Here is an 18,229-nt window from a genome sequence, read left to right on the forward strand (position 1 = left end):
ACAGGAAGACTGAATAAATGGAGTATACAACATTAAGAACAGCTGTTTTATTTGAGAAATCACAGGTAATGCTACAGTAAGTACACACCAAGCCAAGGGACAGCTGTCTGACATAGTTTTATTGGTGTGGTTATAGGAGTCCGATTATTCTGATTGGCTGTTCGACTTAGCCAACCAGTGCACAAGAAGAAAAATTAAAGTGACGAAGCAAGCCACAAAGTCAAGAGGGATCTCATTTTTATTTTTGCATATCTCATTTGTCGGCTGACAACGGTAGTGCAACTTACCAGACATTACAGTCATGACAAATCCATCTGTTATGAGCGTCGCTTTGTTTATGTATTTTTATAAGCTCTCTCACTAGCTCTTCTAGTTTCCCATTTTGAGTAATGAATACCAACTATATTCACATACTACCTGGTCGATGTTGGCTTGGTGTGTCAGGGTATCTCTGGAGACACAGCCAATGTGAGCCGACCGGACAGTCCGCCGGCTTAGTACCCAACTAAATCTGTGGTATCTGGCAATAGTTGAGTCAGGTCGGTAGACATCAGGGTCATTATATGATTGGTTGGCAAGGCACATGTGATCCAAAGACTCATCTCTATTGGAAAACCACCAACTTTCATGAGTACAACTGCAACAACTTGTGTCAATGCATATCGCTGTATGTGTGAACGGCCCTTAGGAGTAACTGCAGCGTGCAAAACCAGAAGGTTGTGATAAAAGCCAAGCCATAAAAACTAAGTAAAACCAGTAGGTCTTATAAACAGCTGATCCAGTTTTGTAGTTAAATTGTCTTTTTAAAAGCATTGTCTTTCTCCAGGCTAGTAGATACTGAGTGCGGTCGAGTTTTCCTTCATAGGAACGGATTTTGGTTGTGTTGGTCTGGATCGGCAAGCATGGATGATGTTGAAAGGGGTAGCAGCGGTTGGGGCAGATTTCCAGGGATTTCCCGTGGGGCTTGCGCAGACTGGGTGAACGTATTGGGCAGGGAGGTGGGTTGTTTACCGACAGGCAGGGGTAGAGAGGCATTAAACTGGAGCGAAGTGGGTACAGGGGATGTGGAAGTGGGCCGCATCTGATTAAGCGTGAGGCGGGGTTGATCGTTTTGGAATGGATTAGTTGCCGACGGTGCGCTCGGTCCTAGAAACGAGAAAAAAATAAAGAGAAATTATAATATTTTAAAAAATTAGCGTCGGCCCACAGTTCAAGTCCCGCTTTCTAACCTGATAAAAATGGGTTGAGGTTCTTGGGGTTGGAGGGAATCAAAGAGTCCAAGTTGACAAGGGAAGCTCCGGTGGGACCCAGAAATGCCTCTGGGGTGCTGAAGGTTTGAGGTGTTGGTTTGGGTAGACTTTCACCGAGGGAAGACATATTGAAAAGCTCGGGACTGCCGTGACCGTTCACATTTGCCTGACCTCCATCCATTGCCTCATCAAACAAATCATCATCTGTTAAATAAGGAATTCAACATTAGCCATTTGTGATGGAAAACATAAAAGTTTCAACAAAATAAAACTTTCAACTTGAATAAATTCTTTTTAAAGAATATAGTAATCGTGATTGCCTGAAGGACTTCCAGCGCGAGGAGATGGAGTTTTCAGAGGACCAATCGATCCTTGTTTATCTGCAGCTGGAAGAGAAAAGGGATCTGCTCCAATTCCTATAAAACAATAAAGATTATTTGTTGAGTTCGTATCCGTTAGCTCTGAGGTCATCTGTATGTGCGTGTACTTCTGAAAGTTGATAAAATAATAGGGCTGTAAAAAGATGTATGTATTTAAGAATATTTTATTGTATTTATTTTTTTAAATTTTGTAAATAAATGTATATATATAAATGTATATATATATATATATATATATATATATATATATATATATATATATATATATATATATATATATATATATATATATATACATTTTCTTAAATGTTTCCATGTGTGTCTTTATATATACATAATAATTAAAGGTGCGAATTCACTCATTTTTTTTACATACAGCAAACATCTCCTCACTATCTGCTTGCTGCCTGTCTGCTGATCAAACTTTAAAAAAAAATGCGATCAATGTAGACAGCCCAGGCTCCACAAACTGCAATAAAAACAAAGTGGCCAAACCTACCACCAGAAACGATAGCAAAGTGTTCCAGCCAATAAACGACAAGAAGGATTTGGGGGTGGGGGTCGGGCGCGTTCATGAAAGCACGAAAGGGAAGGGGGAGGAGTTAGCTACGCTCCGTTAGTTTGAAAACAGTTCAAACATCAACAAAAAGTGACGTCTCACGGATTCGCTTAGAGCGCCTTTAAACACAAGTATATTATGCAAACACAACTTTTATTTTGTATGTGATTAATCGTGGTTAATCTTTTGACAGCGCTACAAAATAAATATTTAGCAGACACTAGCAAAGACACAGTTTCCTAGAAGCAAGACCAAAAATATTAATGGCTTATTGTAGAATTAAGGGTATATGAAAATGTTGTCCATTATAATCATCTTTAGTATGTTGTATATTTGGCATAATAGGACCTGGAATTTGCATTAAAATTGTAGTTGGATATTGGGTTAATTTTAATTCCATGTTGTCCCCCGTGGTGATAATCAGGTTTTTGTCAATTAAATATTTATGTGGTGTTTTTAATTTGCTTTAAGACAAACCATGTGCACATTCATCATTCAACACCATTGCAGAATATTTTTTTCCATAAATTAGTTTTTTCTCTCATTCCCGGTTTAAAATGTGTCTGAAAATGCCGGATGTAGCTTCTATTTACCTATACATATGTCTATTGTCTGAGGTGGTGCGATAGAGTAGAGGCGGGGTCTAATTCACATATTCATATATCCGCAAACCGTATTTTTTGGTCTATAAGGTGCGCCTTGTAAGTCAGTATGAATTAATTTTGACATTTATGAGGCAAGAGACATCATTACCGTCTACAGCCACGAGAGTCCGCTATATGATGCTTCTGTATTTATGTAATTCAATGGATTCAGTGATGTGGAATGACGAGTATGCGAACTTTACACTAGTTGGCTTGTTCGGTTAATTTAGCCTATTCAACCTTCCAGGTAAGTTCTGTATGCTATGCTTTATTGTTTAAATAACTGATAATATAACTGTTAACGTACAGACATCTATTCAGCCTGCTGTTCTGACTGCTTTTGTTTAGTTATATAACTTGCCTTTCCAGATTAAATGTCTATTCTTCGGCTTGGATTTTGTGAAATATTTTTCTAAATAAACGTGACGTATAGCCCACTGTGACTTATATATGAAGAGTTTCGTTGCAAAACGAGATAACCACCGTTTTTTTAATTGTTCAGAAATCTCGTTTTTTGGTTGTGCATTCCAATTCATTTCAATGCAACCGCAGTTGGTTGGTTTTGATTTAAACCTTCATAACTTAAAAAATACAGCTAAGTAGCACCATAAAACAAAATAATAACATGATAACATAATAATAAACATGTTTTGACAAAAATGTTAAAAAATGGATTTATCTCGTTTTGCAACGAAACTCTTCATATGTTATTTCCTCTTAATGACGCATTTTTGAAGGATGCGGCTTATACTCCGGTGCGGCTTATAGTCCGGAAAGTACGGTATACTAAATGAGGCAAGAGTGTACAACTACATTCAAACTGTTTTAAAGCTTCAAAAAAAATACTGAGACAGGTGAAACTTTTATATATGCTATTATGACGCTCAAAAATGAGCTTTAACTATTAAAATGATTGTCTACATGGGGACTTTAACCACAAATCATGTACAGCATAATAATTCATCTTTTTTTTGGCCCGCCACCACCCCCCTCTTTGGAGGACAACTTTATTTTTTATTCAAATTATGTGTAAAATACAGACAGTAATCACTGCTGACAGACCCACATCCATCTCCTAATACTGTAATAGCCATAATATTGATCTTTGGTTTGCAAGTTTTTTTTTTATTATGTACGTCTGGAATCACTAAAGATCAAATCTCTACAGGTCTGTTTGTACCAGTATGAGCAGGGGAGATCCAGGTTTGATTTGGTCCACTCTGAGGGGCTTCCCATGGGTCAGGAGGGGGCTGTCGCTGTGCCCAGGGCTGGGAATGAACACTTGAAGCAGCTGCACCCATCCATGAGCTTCCATGTTTGGCATTTAAAGAGCTGGGCTCTGCTTTAAAAACAAAATTGGCATGTATTAAGCAGTATTAATAAGATAAATATATGTCAAGTTTAGATAAAAATATTTAATTTTGCCTAAATGTACATAATATATTACGCAATTCAAGGTTTATTGTTATATATTATGTGGCATGTGACCTCAACATGGCACCCATCATGCCAGGTTGGCTACTATTTAGGCTTATTACAGTGGTTCTCAAACTTGGGGGTGGAACCCGTTGGAGGACGCAAGATGGTGCCATGCATAAAATACATCAATTTATCATACATTTTGTTAAATTAAACCTCAGAAAAATAAATCTACTAACCAACAAACAATACATTGTATCATTAAATGTTTTGCTTAATTTAAATTATAAGTTTGAGATTGTTTTATGTCATGAATTTCCTTGGGGGCACACAAAGGGATGCACCCTACACAGGGGGGATGCCAAAAAGTTTGAGAACCACTGGTGAAGAAGAACTTATTGATCTTACCCAGACAGTCCCATGGGTCGACCTTCAGAGGACCAGGTTGGGCTATGCTACTATGGCCTCCAGATGAATCCCAAGGATTGGCACTCGAAGGCACATCAGGGGCTGGAGCAAAAATATCTACAAGATCCAACATGGCAGACTGCCAGAGAAGAAAGCAGAACAGCACTTCAGACTAAAGATGTTTTAGGTCACTACTTATGCTTCCTTATGCTACAATTCATGATTCGTCTGCAATGCAGTTGTCCTAATGAAATAGCAGCTTTGCACATACATTTTTTTGTATCTCTCTTTCTCTCTCAGAGTTGTGCAATAAACACACTGCAGTGGATCGTGGCTATAGATTCTTTTGTAAATGAGTACATGTGATACTGCAAATACAATTTGGCCAAAACAAGGTTTCTTACAAGGCCAACTGACATCACGATGCCTTCCTAATCAGCTTACAAGGTCAATGTATTTTCTCTTATTCTCATTCTTTTGTTTTCTGCCATTTATCAATTTGTTATTAATATAATAAAATTAGATTAATTTATGAGAGCTTTATTGTAAGTTTAAAAGAGTTGTCTCTTACTCCTCCTCCTGTGGCTCCCAAATCTCGTTTGCTCTCCTCCAGAGCTTTCTGGAGCAATGATTCATCTCCCTGACGACTGCGCTCCTCCTATATTGACCAACAGAAAAATGTGTCGAAGTTAAAAGCTTGTGTCAACAACTTTAGCAAAAATCATTTAAATAAACCACTTGAAGGGACAGTTCACCTTAAACTGAACACTTTGTCATCATTTAGTCACACTCATGATGCCAAATGATTATTTTATGAAACGTTAGGTAGAACGTCAGAAGAAAAGTAGATTCACACTGCCAAGCTCCAAAAAATATTTAAGAAAATGATGGGATTACTCACTGATATTATAATCCCATCTGAGCGCTTTAATGCTTGCTTACAATGTGTTCAGACATGTGTTCAGTCACACCAGGATTCGTCATTTGTTCTTGCAACCACAAGCACATTTTTTTTCGGTGGGGGGTTGCTTACAAATAGTCACATTGATATTTTGGAGCTGGACAGTTTTGATGAACACACAGTATCAGTGGCAAACATTAATGTCTTACATTAGAACACTAACATGTAATTTTTTTTTTAAATGGATGACTTAAAAGGGGTCACAGTGTAAAAATCTGACTTTTTCATGTTTAAGTGCTATAACTGGGTCCTCTGTGCTTATATCAACCTAGAAAATGTGATAAAGATCAACCCAGTAACTTAGTTTTGGTAAACCATTCTTTGCAAGCATGAGAAAAAATAGCTCATTCAGATTTCGCCTGTTTTGTGACATAAGTAGTGAGTCTTATTACAATAATACAATCCCTTAATCTGCACTATCCAACCACGGCATGTTATTTTGTGCAGATTACTTTTAACAAACCACCATCATGGTGATCAGTGTTTGCATTTCATCAGCTCATTTGCATTAAGGCAAACGTTTGCTTACACCTACAAAGTGTTGATTTTAACATGATATGATAAATTATTTGTGGGGCATTTTGAGCTAAAACTTTAGTGCTGGGCAAAGATTAATCGCGATTAATCCCATACAAAATAAAAGTGATTTTTTTTTGCATAAGATATGTGTGTGTGCTGTGTGTAGTTATTATGTATATATAAATACACACACATTCATGTATGTATTTAAGAAACATTTACATGTATATATATATATATATATATATATATATATATATATATATATATATATATATATATATATATATATATATATATATATATATATATATATATATATATATATATATATATAAAATTGATATATAAATAAAAATGTTCTGAAATGTATATATGTATGTGTCTGTCTTTAAATATACATAATTATTACACACAGCACAGACATATCTATTATGCAAAAATGCACTTTTATTTTGTATGCGATTAATCGCGATTAATCTTTGCCCAGCACTACCTCAAATATGTACTCTGGTGACACCAAAGACTTATTTTACATTTAAAAAAAGTCTCATATGTCCCCTTTAAATGAAAACAGCCAATAAGAGGCCAGAATAAATGTGAACTCTTTCAATTAAGTTTAAGAAGCATCTCGAGTTGAGATGCTGAGATATATCACATATTCACTTAAACTTTTAAAATACAACATTGGCTTGTTTGCAGTATTCAAAATCTGAATAAATAGCATATTTTGACCATCTTCTCCACATTTCAATTTTCTTAGGTAAATAAATTTAAATTCTAACATTATTATTTTATTAGACATTTTTCAGAAATGCCGTCGGCAGTTAACAGAATGAAATAAAAATAAATGTAGTAATAATCGTGAAAAGTGGTTCCTTTTTTATTTTGTTCCACTTTTTCCAATTTTTTATAGCGGTCCCCTAATGTTTAAATGAGGTTACTTTTTTTATACAGTAAAACAAAACGACAGCCATCCAATAAATGTATCATTGTGCTTGTAGCTCAAGCTAATTTGCAACACTTTGTGCCTGTGATAAGAATTATATAAGTTTTTAAACTGTTTTTTTTATTAAATGATTATTAAATATTCAGGCATCATTTCCTGGGAGTGGTCCTTTTAAAAGCCATGATCCAGGAGGTTACCTGTTGATGTTCCTCTTTACTGAGGCTAAGGGCCAGCTGGAGCTGTGCTTCTTCATCCATGTCCTGAACGGATGCCGGTGGAGGTGCTGGCTACACACACCCATAAATATAATCAGCTGAGACAACACTAAATGATAGTAAGCAATGAAGAGCTTGCTTCAAGCCTAACACTGCTTAACATACAGGCATGCCCCTTATACAGTATACAGTAGGTGTAAAACGATGCAGTACCTTCTGTGCCTCCTCTTTACTGAGACTCATGGCAATCTGAAGCTGCGTCTGCTCATCAATATCTATAGCAGGAGGTGGCTAGAAAAGAAGAGAAGCCAATGAACCTGACAGAAACCAGTCGATTTAAATACAGAAATTGTTGAGTTGTTAAAAAAATAGAGTTTTTCAAAAGATGATGACAAGATAAAAAAAAGGAATTTTAAATAATTTTAGTCACACTTATACAAAAAATAACAATACTATTATAAGTAATTAATAATAATAATAATAATAATAATAATCTTTATTATTTATAACTTTATTTGTTTATCTATAAAAAATAATAGAAATAAAAAGTAAAAATAAGTGTTATATTTTTTAAACCGATGACTGAAGGGCTACTTTCTCATGCATACTAATGCAACAATGACTCATGTGTAATGTGGCTCAGTGATTGGATCAAACATGTTCTTTCTCATGAAAAATGCATGGAAACGCTCAGAAACATGGTACTCATGTACTGCAGCAAAAACCATTTTCATTTTCATGTACATAAGGGTCAATTGAGTTTTTTCAAATTAAAGTGCGTTAAACCCATCCATCATAATATTCCTAATATTGCTATTTTTAATTTATGGATGACTGAACTTAAATTTCTAGGAAGTTCAATGTTAAAATCTGCTTTATATTAGCGTATTAAAAGGACGGCAATCAAAGCTGATGGTGGATCAGTACAGTGTATTCTAGCACACCCATCCCACACATTCCCTTGAATGACAGCCCTGTTAAGCTTGACCTATGAGTACAGGATCAATACATGTGTACAGTAACACACTAACAGTCACTGTAGCCTCACTTAGCCCTGCATTATCAGAGCATTCACAGTGAGATGAGAGGATGCTAATGTGCACTGCTGGATGACTGTGCACTTTCAGGACAATTACCAGAAAAGTACTACAAAACAAGCATTAGGCTGTATTTAGTGATGTCCTAAAACCTCTCAACAAATGACAACATTTATAACATTTGTCTAAAAAAGCTATTTAAAGATCATTTCTACATAAAGTCCATTACATAAAGAGATGTCCTTTTGGAATAACATGGACAGGTTTCTAACAATTTCGTGAGCATTCAAGTCTTTGAATCTTTAAAACAATGGGAACCATAACCAAATGCTAAAAGTATATTAAAAGGGCACCTATTATACAAAATCCACTTTTTACAAGGTGTTTGGACATTGGCAGGGAGTGAACACAATAAAAAAATTCACACACTACTTATTTTTTAATCCACATTAAACCAAAGCAGTCTTATTACGCAGTTTTTATTCTTTTAGCAATGTGATGTCACACTGATTAAGCCCCGCCCACACCTACTTACTGATAGTGAGTTGTATGCTGTCTGCTATTTTATTTTAAAATATTTTAAACTAAAGCGCTTACTGTTTTTTTAAAGAGAGCGAGGAATATACACTCACCTAAAGGATTATTAAGAACACCTGTTCAATTTCTCATTAATGCAGTTATCTAATCAACCAATCACATGGCAGTTGCTTCAATGCATTTAGGGGTGTGGTCCTGGTCAAGACAATCTCATGAATTCCAAACTGAATGTCAGAATGGGAAAGTTGTCAGAATGGGAAAGAGCGTGGCATGGTTGTTGGTGCCAGACGAGTATTTCACAATCTGCTCAGTTACTGGGATTTTCACGCACAACCATTTCTGGGGTTTACAAAGAATGGTGTGAAAAAGGAAAAATCATCCAGTATGCGGCAGTCCTGTGGGCGAAAATGCCTTGTTGATGCTAGAGGTCAGAGGAGAATGGGCCGACTGATTCAAGCTGATAGAAGACCAACTTTGACTGAAGTAACCACTCGTTACAACCGAGGTATGCAGCAAAGCATTTGTGAAGCCACAACACGCACAACCTTGAGGCGGATGGGCTACAACAGCAGAAGACCCCACCGGGTACCACTCATCTCCACTACAAATAGGAAAAGAGGCTACAATTTGCACGAGCTCACCAAAATTGGACAGTTGAAGACTGGAAAAATGTTGCCTGGTCTGATGAGTCTCGATTTCTGTTGAGACATTCAGATGATAGAGTCAGAATTTGGTGCAAACAGAATGAGAACATGGATCCATCATGCCTTGTTACCACTGTGCAGGCTGGTGGTGGTTGTGTAATGGTGTGGGGATGTTTTCTTGGCACACTTTAGGCCCCTTAGTGCCAATTGGGCATCGTTTAAATGCCACGTCCTACCTGAGCATTGTTTCTGACCATGTCCATCCCTTTATGACCACCATGTAGCCATCCTCTGATAGCTACTTCCAGCAGGATAATGCACATAGCTCAATCATTTCAAATTGGTTTCTTGAACATGACAAGTAGTTCACTGTACTAAAACGTCCCCCCACAGTCACCAGATCTCAACCCAATAGAGCATCTTTGGGATGTGGTGGAACAGGAGTTTCGTGCCTGGATGTGCATCCCACAAATCTTCATCAACTGCAAGATGCTATCCTATCAATATGGGCCAACATTTCTAAAGAATGCTTTCAGCACCTTGTTAAATCAATGCCACGTAAAATGAAGGCAGTTCTGAGGCGAAATGGGGTCAAACACAGTATTAGTATGGTGTTCCTAATAAACCTTTAGGTGAGGGTAGTAGCTCATTTGCATTTAAATGTACAAAAAAATGGGGGCAGTTTGGACATGCTATAATAAATTATATGGAAGTTGTTTTGAGCTGAAACTTCACAGACACACTTTGGACACACCTGAGACTTAAATTAAATCTTGTAAAAAATGGCCATAATATGTTCCCTTTGAAGTACATTTATTTCTCAAGCTAACTGGAAATTGTTTTGTTGATAGTATGATGATATGATGTATTCAAAAGAGTAGATGCAGAAGATTATCACTAATCTCAGATGTTAGGAGAACACAGCATGAGCAATATTTTAGATACTGTGTTGGGGCACCACTTAAATCCGACATCATATTTGGATCTTGAATGGAAAGCAGTACTTTTACAGAGAATAAGCTCACCTTCTCGCTCTCCTCTCGGCTCATGGCCAGAGCCAGCTGCAGCTGAAGTTTCTCCTCGTCGCTCGTCTGTGGTCGCGCTCGCTCCAGATCAGGGGCCAGATGAGGGGAGGAAGAGGAGGCTGGGATGAAGAAAGAGAAAAAAAAATGTCAACCTTGGTTTGGATGAAAAAGGCCTGGCACTGCCAGTGAATGTTAAACGAGGGCCGGATCGACTCTGTTCAATGCCGAGGCTGGAATCGCCTTCCAGTGCCGCTTTGACTCTGCTTTGGAAACAATGGGGTGTCTGTGTGGGCCAGTGGAAGCTGAAAGGTTTGCTGATGGGGCATATGTTATGATAGCACCCCGTGCAAGTTTTATTTGGCAGTGAACCCATCTGGATCTGAGGCCAGGGAATCAGAAATGAAAGAGTTTGTTCCCTGTGTGTTCACATTTTTTACTCCATGTAAATTCTATGCATGTGAAAGCATTTCCTTACCGTTGGGGCTATTAACAAGGAAACTATACCATAAAATTTTATATGTTACTATCATGCAATAAGCCACATCAAAGCCTGGTTAACTTAATGTAAGTTCATTAACTTCTCCAAGTTTAAACCATTTAAAATATATCAACTTTGTATTTATGTGTTGTCAAACCTTCCTCATATCTCGGGTTTGGGTGCTTAGGACGTTGCAGACTTTTCTGATATTGTCACTTTATACTGATTGATCTGTTATTTACGGAAATATATAGACCAGTTCAAGAGATGTAAACAACACTGGTCCAGAAGCACTTCCTGTTTCCGTTTTTTAACACTAGATAAACGTTGGGATAAAATAAACCAACAGAACATATAAACCTGAATTAACTGAAGTTAAACAAACATCTTAAAGATAATAATATATGTAAAATAAAAAAATAACTGTCACAAACTGTAACAGGAAGTGTTTTTGGACCAGCGTTGTTTACATCATTTGAACTGGTCTATATATATTTTCCTAATTTAACAAATTACTTGAATCTTATAAAATTTAAGTATGAATCTTATAGGCAATGGGAATTTACAAGGGATTAAATGAAAAACGATCACAGTTATTTGTGACAATTATGAATGAAGCACAGAAAAATATGTATAAAAATGAATATGACAATAATTGAAGAGTTTCGTTGCAAAACGAGATAACCACCGTTTTTTAATTGTTCAGAAATCTCGTTTTTTGGTTGTTCATTCCAATTAATTTCAATGCAACTGCAGTTGGTTTGTTTTGATTTGAACCTTCATAACTTAAAAAATACAGCTAAGTAGCACCATAAAACAAAATAATAACATAACATAATAATAAACATGTTTTGACAAAAATGTTAAAAAATGGATTTATCTCGTTTTGCAACGAAACTTTTCAATTGTCAAATCTGTCAAAGCCATGAAACAGACATACACCATAATTGCAGTTATTATCAGACAGTTAATTGTCAGGCTAATTTTATAAATGACTTTCTTTCTTAGTATTTTTGTCTTGTTTTCAGTAAAAATATCTAAAAATTCTTATAATAATATGTATTTTCTTGATGAGCAATAGGAAAATAAGTCTAGTTTTAAGACAAAAAATATAAAGTTTAAGTAAATTAGTGCTTAAAATAAGCACAAAAAAATCTGCCAATGGAATAAGAATTTTTTTTTAATTAAGTGTTTATGAAAAAAGTAAACTTATTTCAAGAATTTTTTTCTTATTCTGACTTGTTTTCCTAGGTCATTTTGCTCATCAAGAAAATACATCTTGATTTAAGAATTATTTTATATTTTTACTGGAAACAAGACAAAAATACTAAGTAAGAAAGTCATTTTTTGCAGTGTGAAACTTTAGATGGACATTATCTTATTGACAAACTAACCACACAGCAAAAAATGATTTTCAAGAAAAAAAAATATTTGTATTTTTGTCTTGTTTTCAGTTAAAATATCAAAAAATCTTTTTGATATTTTGAAGATGCTTTTTCTTGATGAGCAAAGCGACCCAAGAAAGTAAGTCTAGTTTTTAGACCCAAAATATCAAATTTAAGTGATTGGTGCATAAAACAAGCAAAAAAATCTGCCAATGGGGTAAGCAAATTTTTCTTGAATTTTTCTTGAATTTAGTGTTTAAGAAAAATTATTAAGATTTCTTTTGCTTACCCCATTGGCAGATTTTTTTTTGCTTGTTTTATGCACAAAATCAGCTAAATTGTTTTCAGTAAAAATAATCAAGACAAAAATACTAAGAATTTTTTTTCTTGAAAATATTTTTTTTGCAGTGTATGCGCAATATAGCAAAATTATCTAGACAACACAAATGTGCATACACATATTGCAATGGTTTGCAATAAATTAGCGATTTAATTAATTTCGATACTTCAAAAAGTTACGTATGGTCAAATTTTTAGGTTAATACATATAATGTAGTATCTGGCACGTGGATGTTAGTTGGAATATGTGTGCATGTGCAAATGTGCATGATAGAGGTGATACGATTATATAATTGTTTTAAATATATTTTAACACTATTGAAATTGTTTTAAGAGGAAAGAAATATTACACTGGCATCGAATATCACATAATTCAGCATGCTATTGCATATTGCATTTCCCCCTTCAATACTAAGCAGACTTTATACAAGTGTAATTCCAGGTGGAGGCCGTGGCCTTTAGCCTCCTGGCATGCACACCTTACTTTCACATCGGGCTTGGTCACCAGTTCCCAAGCAGAACCGGTTAAACAAATAATTTACTCTTAATCTCTTCACAATCATGCTACACTGTATGACCTCAATGAGAATATAATGGGAGTAGGGCCTTTTTTTAGAAAACTCTGTGATTTACACAATACCTGTATATTGTGTAATATCTGTATTGTCTAAATTATTCAGGAGGAAAAAAACATTTAGACAGAGCAGGACTAGAAACAGGTCTGATCATTTGGAAATCACTGGCATGAGTAACTCCACATTATCACATATGTTCATCACACACTGAGCCTTTATCAGCTGACCAGGTCAACCCGTGTCACCCATAAAAACACAGTAATGTCTGTACTTTCCCAAAATACCTGGCACCATGACAAGAAAATGTTGGCCTGTTAAAATGCAAGTAAAAGTGAAAGCAAACTGTGTATAACACCGTTTATGAAGCAATGAACTACTCGATCATTGAGAGTAACAAAATCAAATCAAAAGCTAGAACGCACAATACACAACTAAGGAAACTGAAAGTACATAAGTATTTATTATGAAGTTTTAATGCTGGAGCAGAATATTAGATTATTCTAGCATTTAATTTTCTCAATTTTGAGATTCCAATATTATTTTTTACAACTTTAACGGTGTTACTACTAGAGCCCGACCGATATGCGTTTTTTCGGGCCGATGCCGATACAGATATTAGGGAGTAAAAAAAGACAGATAACGATATATCGGCCGATATTCTTTATGTGTATATTATAGTTCAGTATGTACTACAGTATATTATACTACAATACTGTACATAGAATACACTATATACTTTAACATAATATACTGTATATGAATAAATACAATGCAATGCAATGATCACTCACAAATGTGGTGATCCAACACTTATTGATGTGACAAAGATATGTACTATAGGCACGAAGTTAACAATAAATTTTATTATCCAAAATTAGTTGGATATCAGTGCACTAAACAGTAAACTTGACTTATTATAAATAACTTTAAAACACAAAGAGAACAAAATACATAAAACTTGCATCATTTGCAGTTTTGACGAGAACGTTATAAAGAGAAACTTATGAAGTCATTGATTAATTTTGGCTTTACAGTAAGTTGTGTACTTCACAAATTAGTTAGCCACTCACAGTTACGAAGACAATGCTTGACGGAGCACATACTAATGTACGCTATGTTTAATGTTGTGCACAACGTTTTTATAACACAAACCCAGGGTTCCGTGCAAACTTTAGACTTTTATAAAACTAAAGCGTCTTCGCTCCGCCTCTTTTATTTAGCAAGGGTGTAGAGTTGCGCGAGCTTATTAAATCAATTGCTCTGAAATGAGCATGTTAACTAACAACACAAGCAGCAGTAATCTCATATAGTGTTATATAAGTGCACGGCTGCGCGTAGTTTAAACGCGTAATTTCTCCCGCTTGCGTTTTAACTCGCAAGTCGACAAAGAGACGGATTAAAAACACCAAATGTAAGCGGGAATGCGTCTCTCTTGTCCATTTATAATCCAATCGGCCAAAGCGCGTCTTAATACCAGGTGTAAAAATGTTGTGAAGAAGACACTGCATGACTGCTTCCATGCCACCTGAACTGAGAGACTGACTGACTGAACTGAAGTGATTGGGGATTGGCTGGTGTCACTACAGTGAGTGATCTGGGTCACCATTAGCAACCAGTATGGCGCACTCTGCTGGACAAACCAGTACTTACATCTTTCAAATGCATTTAATGTGTTCTGTAACAAACGTTCATATCGGCGCATATCTGCGGCTTATACGCCGATACAGATATATTTGCGACATGCTCATATCGGCCGATAAAATCGGCAAAACGATCAATCGGTCGGGCTCTAGTTACTACAGAGCCTCTGCCAAGCAGTATCCATGCGTGTAACCCACAGTAGCAGTGCAAGCTATGGCTGTCATGGTTATGGAATTTGGCTGACAGTTAATTGTCTAATAAATTGATGATTAATTGCCTGTTTTACGACTTTGACACTTATGACGATTAATTGTCATTTATTTCTTTGACATTTAATTCTCATACATTTTTTTTGTTTGTTCATGAAATAAAGAGTTTGGTTCCAAAACGTGATAAACGCCATTTTTTTTAAAAAAAATTAGTTACTGCCAAAATCAGTATTATATCAGGTCACTATTTAAAAGTAAATTCTTAAAGGGGACAGAGAATGAAAAAACATTTTTACCTTGCCTTTGTTGAATAATGGTAGTCTACTCGCATTCACAAACATACAAAAAGTGCTAAACATGCTAAACATCTCAGTTTCAAAGAAATTCCTCTTTTAGAAATGTCAGCCAGAAAACGGCCCAATCTGAAAAACTGATGTTTATGACATCACAGGTATCTCACTGCCCCTCCACTTTAAAATAATGGGCTACATTTCTTGAGTGGCAGCAAAGTCAGCCAATCAGTAATGAGATTGCAAGTTAAGCCAGTAGGGGGAGCCAAATTGGTGCAAAACCACTTGTTTAAAATCCCCCACCCTAATAGAGCTATCTGAGAGAGGTTTTTAGGAAGCTTCTAAGGCATTACAGACCCAAACAAAAAAATTGTCTACATGTCACATCACAGAACAAGGATTAATACTACGTTCAATCATTCTATGTCACCTTTAATTTTACGCAATATCCAATCTTCACCGTGTTTTTCTGTCATCTTTTCTCCCTTTTTCCCAAAACGCAATAAACACCATTCCCCGTTTTCTGCAGAATGCAATAAATCCGCTCCACAAATTACAGCGAACCATTCCACACATTCTAAACAAACAATGGCGGCGCATTGCGTACACGGAAACCTAGTTTTCCTCATCTACTTTGTACTTCGTGATCAACAAACAAACAAAAACAAAATAATTCGCGTTGTTTTTGGCGAGGTGCTTTCAGACTATGTAGAGCCTACATGAAGCCTACAGCATACGACCAACGCACAACTAAAAATTACACTTAAGCCCCTTCTGCGTGAGGCGCTCCGCTTCCAGCTTGCGCTGTTCTGTAGTTTATAAAAAAAATATTTATTCTGAACGTAACGCGTGTCCATGTTGCACCAAAATGCGACAATGCACTTCTTTGGGTCCACTGCAACACACCCGCTACACAAATGAACCCTTCTTGACATAATAATTGCAAACAGCCAGACAGACACACAAAGATTCCTGCCTTTATTAAAGAGAAGAATATGTTTATGTTTAGTCCCGTCTCTCTGAAGCTGAAGCTTCGAAGCTCAACAAATAGCATTCGGACCAGCCCTGATAAGTTAATCATAAAGTATTCAGACTTATGTAGGGCCCTATAAAATCCGTTTTATTTTTTACCAAATTCCGTTTTATTTTTTACCAAATTCCGTTTTCTCCGTTTTAATTTTTGCAAATTCCGTTTTATCCGTTTTAATTTTTGGCAATTATATTTTTTACCCTTTACTTTTATTTTAGTCATAAAAAGAGTGTGCCTTTAATGTTAATGATTAAAATGTAAATGATTTGGGGAAAAACTGGATAACAGGATTACTTAATGACTATAAAAGATGCATTTACACACGCACATACACACGCACACGTGCGCGCGCACACACACACAACTCAATTCAATGCATTGTTTAGTGTTGTTGCAGGAGGCTACAACAAGGTGTCAAAGCAGTGGTGCCTTCAGAAGTGCCTTAAACACATCAATCCAGCGGAACGCGATCCATATTTTATACACAATCGCTTGAAATGCATATAACTTTACAAACATACACAGGATAGTGATCTGACTTAGGACAGCATGAGCGCGCAGCTATTTGCACGTGCGAGCGAAAGAGAGACAGAGAGCGGCGCCATGATGCAGATGATTATATTTTAAATGCGAGGGATAGTTAGTTTGCCTCAGCTCGCTTGAAATGCATAAAACTGAACAAATACATGAGGATTTGTGTTCGCACTTCGGACAGATGCATGAGCGCGTGCACATGAGAGAGGTACAGTGAGACAGACGTGGATGAGAGAGTGCATGTATCTTTGCGCTCACCGTGAACAGAGTGTTGACAAAACTTCCAAAATAACAGTTCTCCGGTCACATAAAAGTCATGTGAGACCTGCTCGGAACTAAGTGCTTGGCGTCGAATTTCTTAATTTTTTCGCTGACGAAAGCAGAGTCGTGGAGAGCCGCTTCGCCATGGTTTCAGTGTTTTGGAGGGGGTCTGAAACGACGCGAGGGGGCGTGTCGCCCAGATTTACTTCCCCCGGTCTGCATTTCCCCCAGACATACGTTCGTCTCCCACACAAAAACATAATTGTATTCAAAATATGTAAAATTCCGCAAAATTCCGCGTTAATACTAGATTCCGTGTTAATTAGCCAATTCCGCGATTCCGTCCGCGATTCCGTGATCGCGGAAATTATAGGGCCCTACTTATGGTAAACAAAAACACACTTTAAGAGTGACTTAAAGAACAAGTATTAACCGATTGACGATTCTACATTTCCTTTGGTGTGTAAGTGTGTATTAGTACATGTTAACGATATGCAAGGTACAAACACCAAAGTAACTTTAAGTTATCATTTCCACGTAAATGGCTTTTCTTAGACTACAACAAACACGGATGTAAGCAACAGTTTACTTCCTGGGATTGGTGATGTAGACAAGACCTACATTATCATGATTCCGGCTGATGTCAGAGGTATTCAGGCCAATCACAACGTATGAATTAGCTGGCCAATCAGGGACACAGCACTTTTCCAATCTATGAGTTTTGTACAAAATCAGAGCGATTGAGGAAGGCAGGATATCTGGAGCTACAAAAATACAGTATGTGGAAAATAATGTGTTTATCATAACCATAAACCATGCAAACACATTGTATTATGCTAAATACACAAAATAATGTTGTTTTAGCAATTAAATGGGTACAATTTAAGCTGCATTCAGCAGTGACTAGCAGTAGCATAGCGATGCAGTCTTATTAATATCA

General features: G+C 36.4%; 1 protein-coding gene across 3 annotated transcripts in view; it reads right to left on the reverse strand.

Moving 5' to 3' along the window:
* Window positions 1-435: 435 nt before the first annotated feature.
* epn3a (epsin 3a) overlaps window positions 436-18,229 on the reverse strand; it is a 28,794-nt gene continuing 11,000 nt past the window's right edge. The window contains exons 3-11 of one of the 3 annotated variants that reach the window (XM_055185832.2): window positions 10,548-10,666; window positions 7,518-7,595; window positions 7,287-7,376; window positions 5,232-5,318; window positions 4,661-4,799; window positions 4,014-4,172; window positions 1,571-1,666; window positions 1,230-1,454; window positions 436-1,146 (exon numbers count right to left, since the gene is read on the reverse strand). In XM_055185832.2, the coding sequence (XP_055041807.2) occupies window positions 860-1,146; window positions 1,230-1,454; window positions 1,571-1,666; window positions 4,014-4,172; window positions 4,661-4,799; window positions 5,232-5,318; window positions 7,287-7,376; window positions 7,518-7,595; window positions 10,548-10,666 (1,280 nt within the window). In that variant the 3' untranslated portion in view covers window positions 436-859. Of the gene's footprint in view, window positions 1,147-1,229; window positions 1,455-1,570; window positions 1,667-4,013; window positions 4,176-4,660; window positions 4,800-5,231; window positions 5,319-7,286; window positions 7,377-7,517; window positions 7,596-10,547; window positions 10,667-18,229 lie in introns of all 3 variants that reach the window. The other 2 variants (XM_055185825.2, XM_055185840.2) reach the window with 2 other exon arrangements.

This window comes from Misgurnus anguillicaudatus, chromosome 19 (assembly GCF_027580225.2).
Source record: "Misgurnus anguillicaudatus chromosome 19, ASM2758022v2, whole genome shotgun sequence".
Lineage (NCBI taxonomy): Eukaryota > Metazoa > Chordata > Actinopteri > Cypriniformes > Cobitidae > Misgurnus > Misgurnus anguillicaudatus.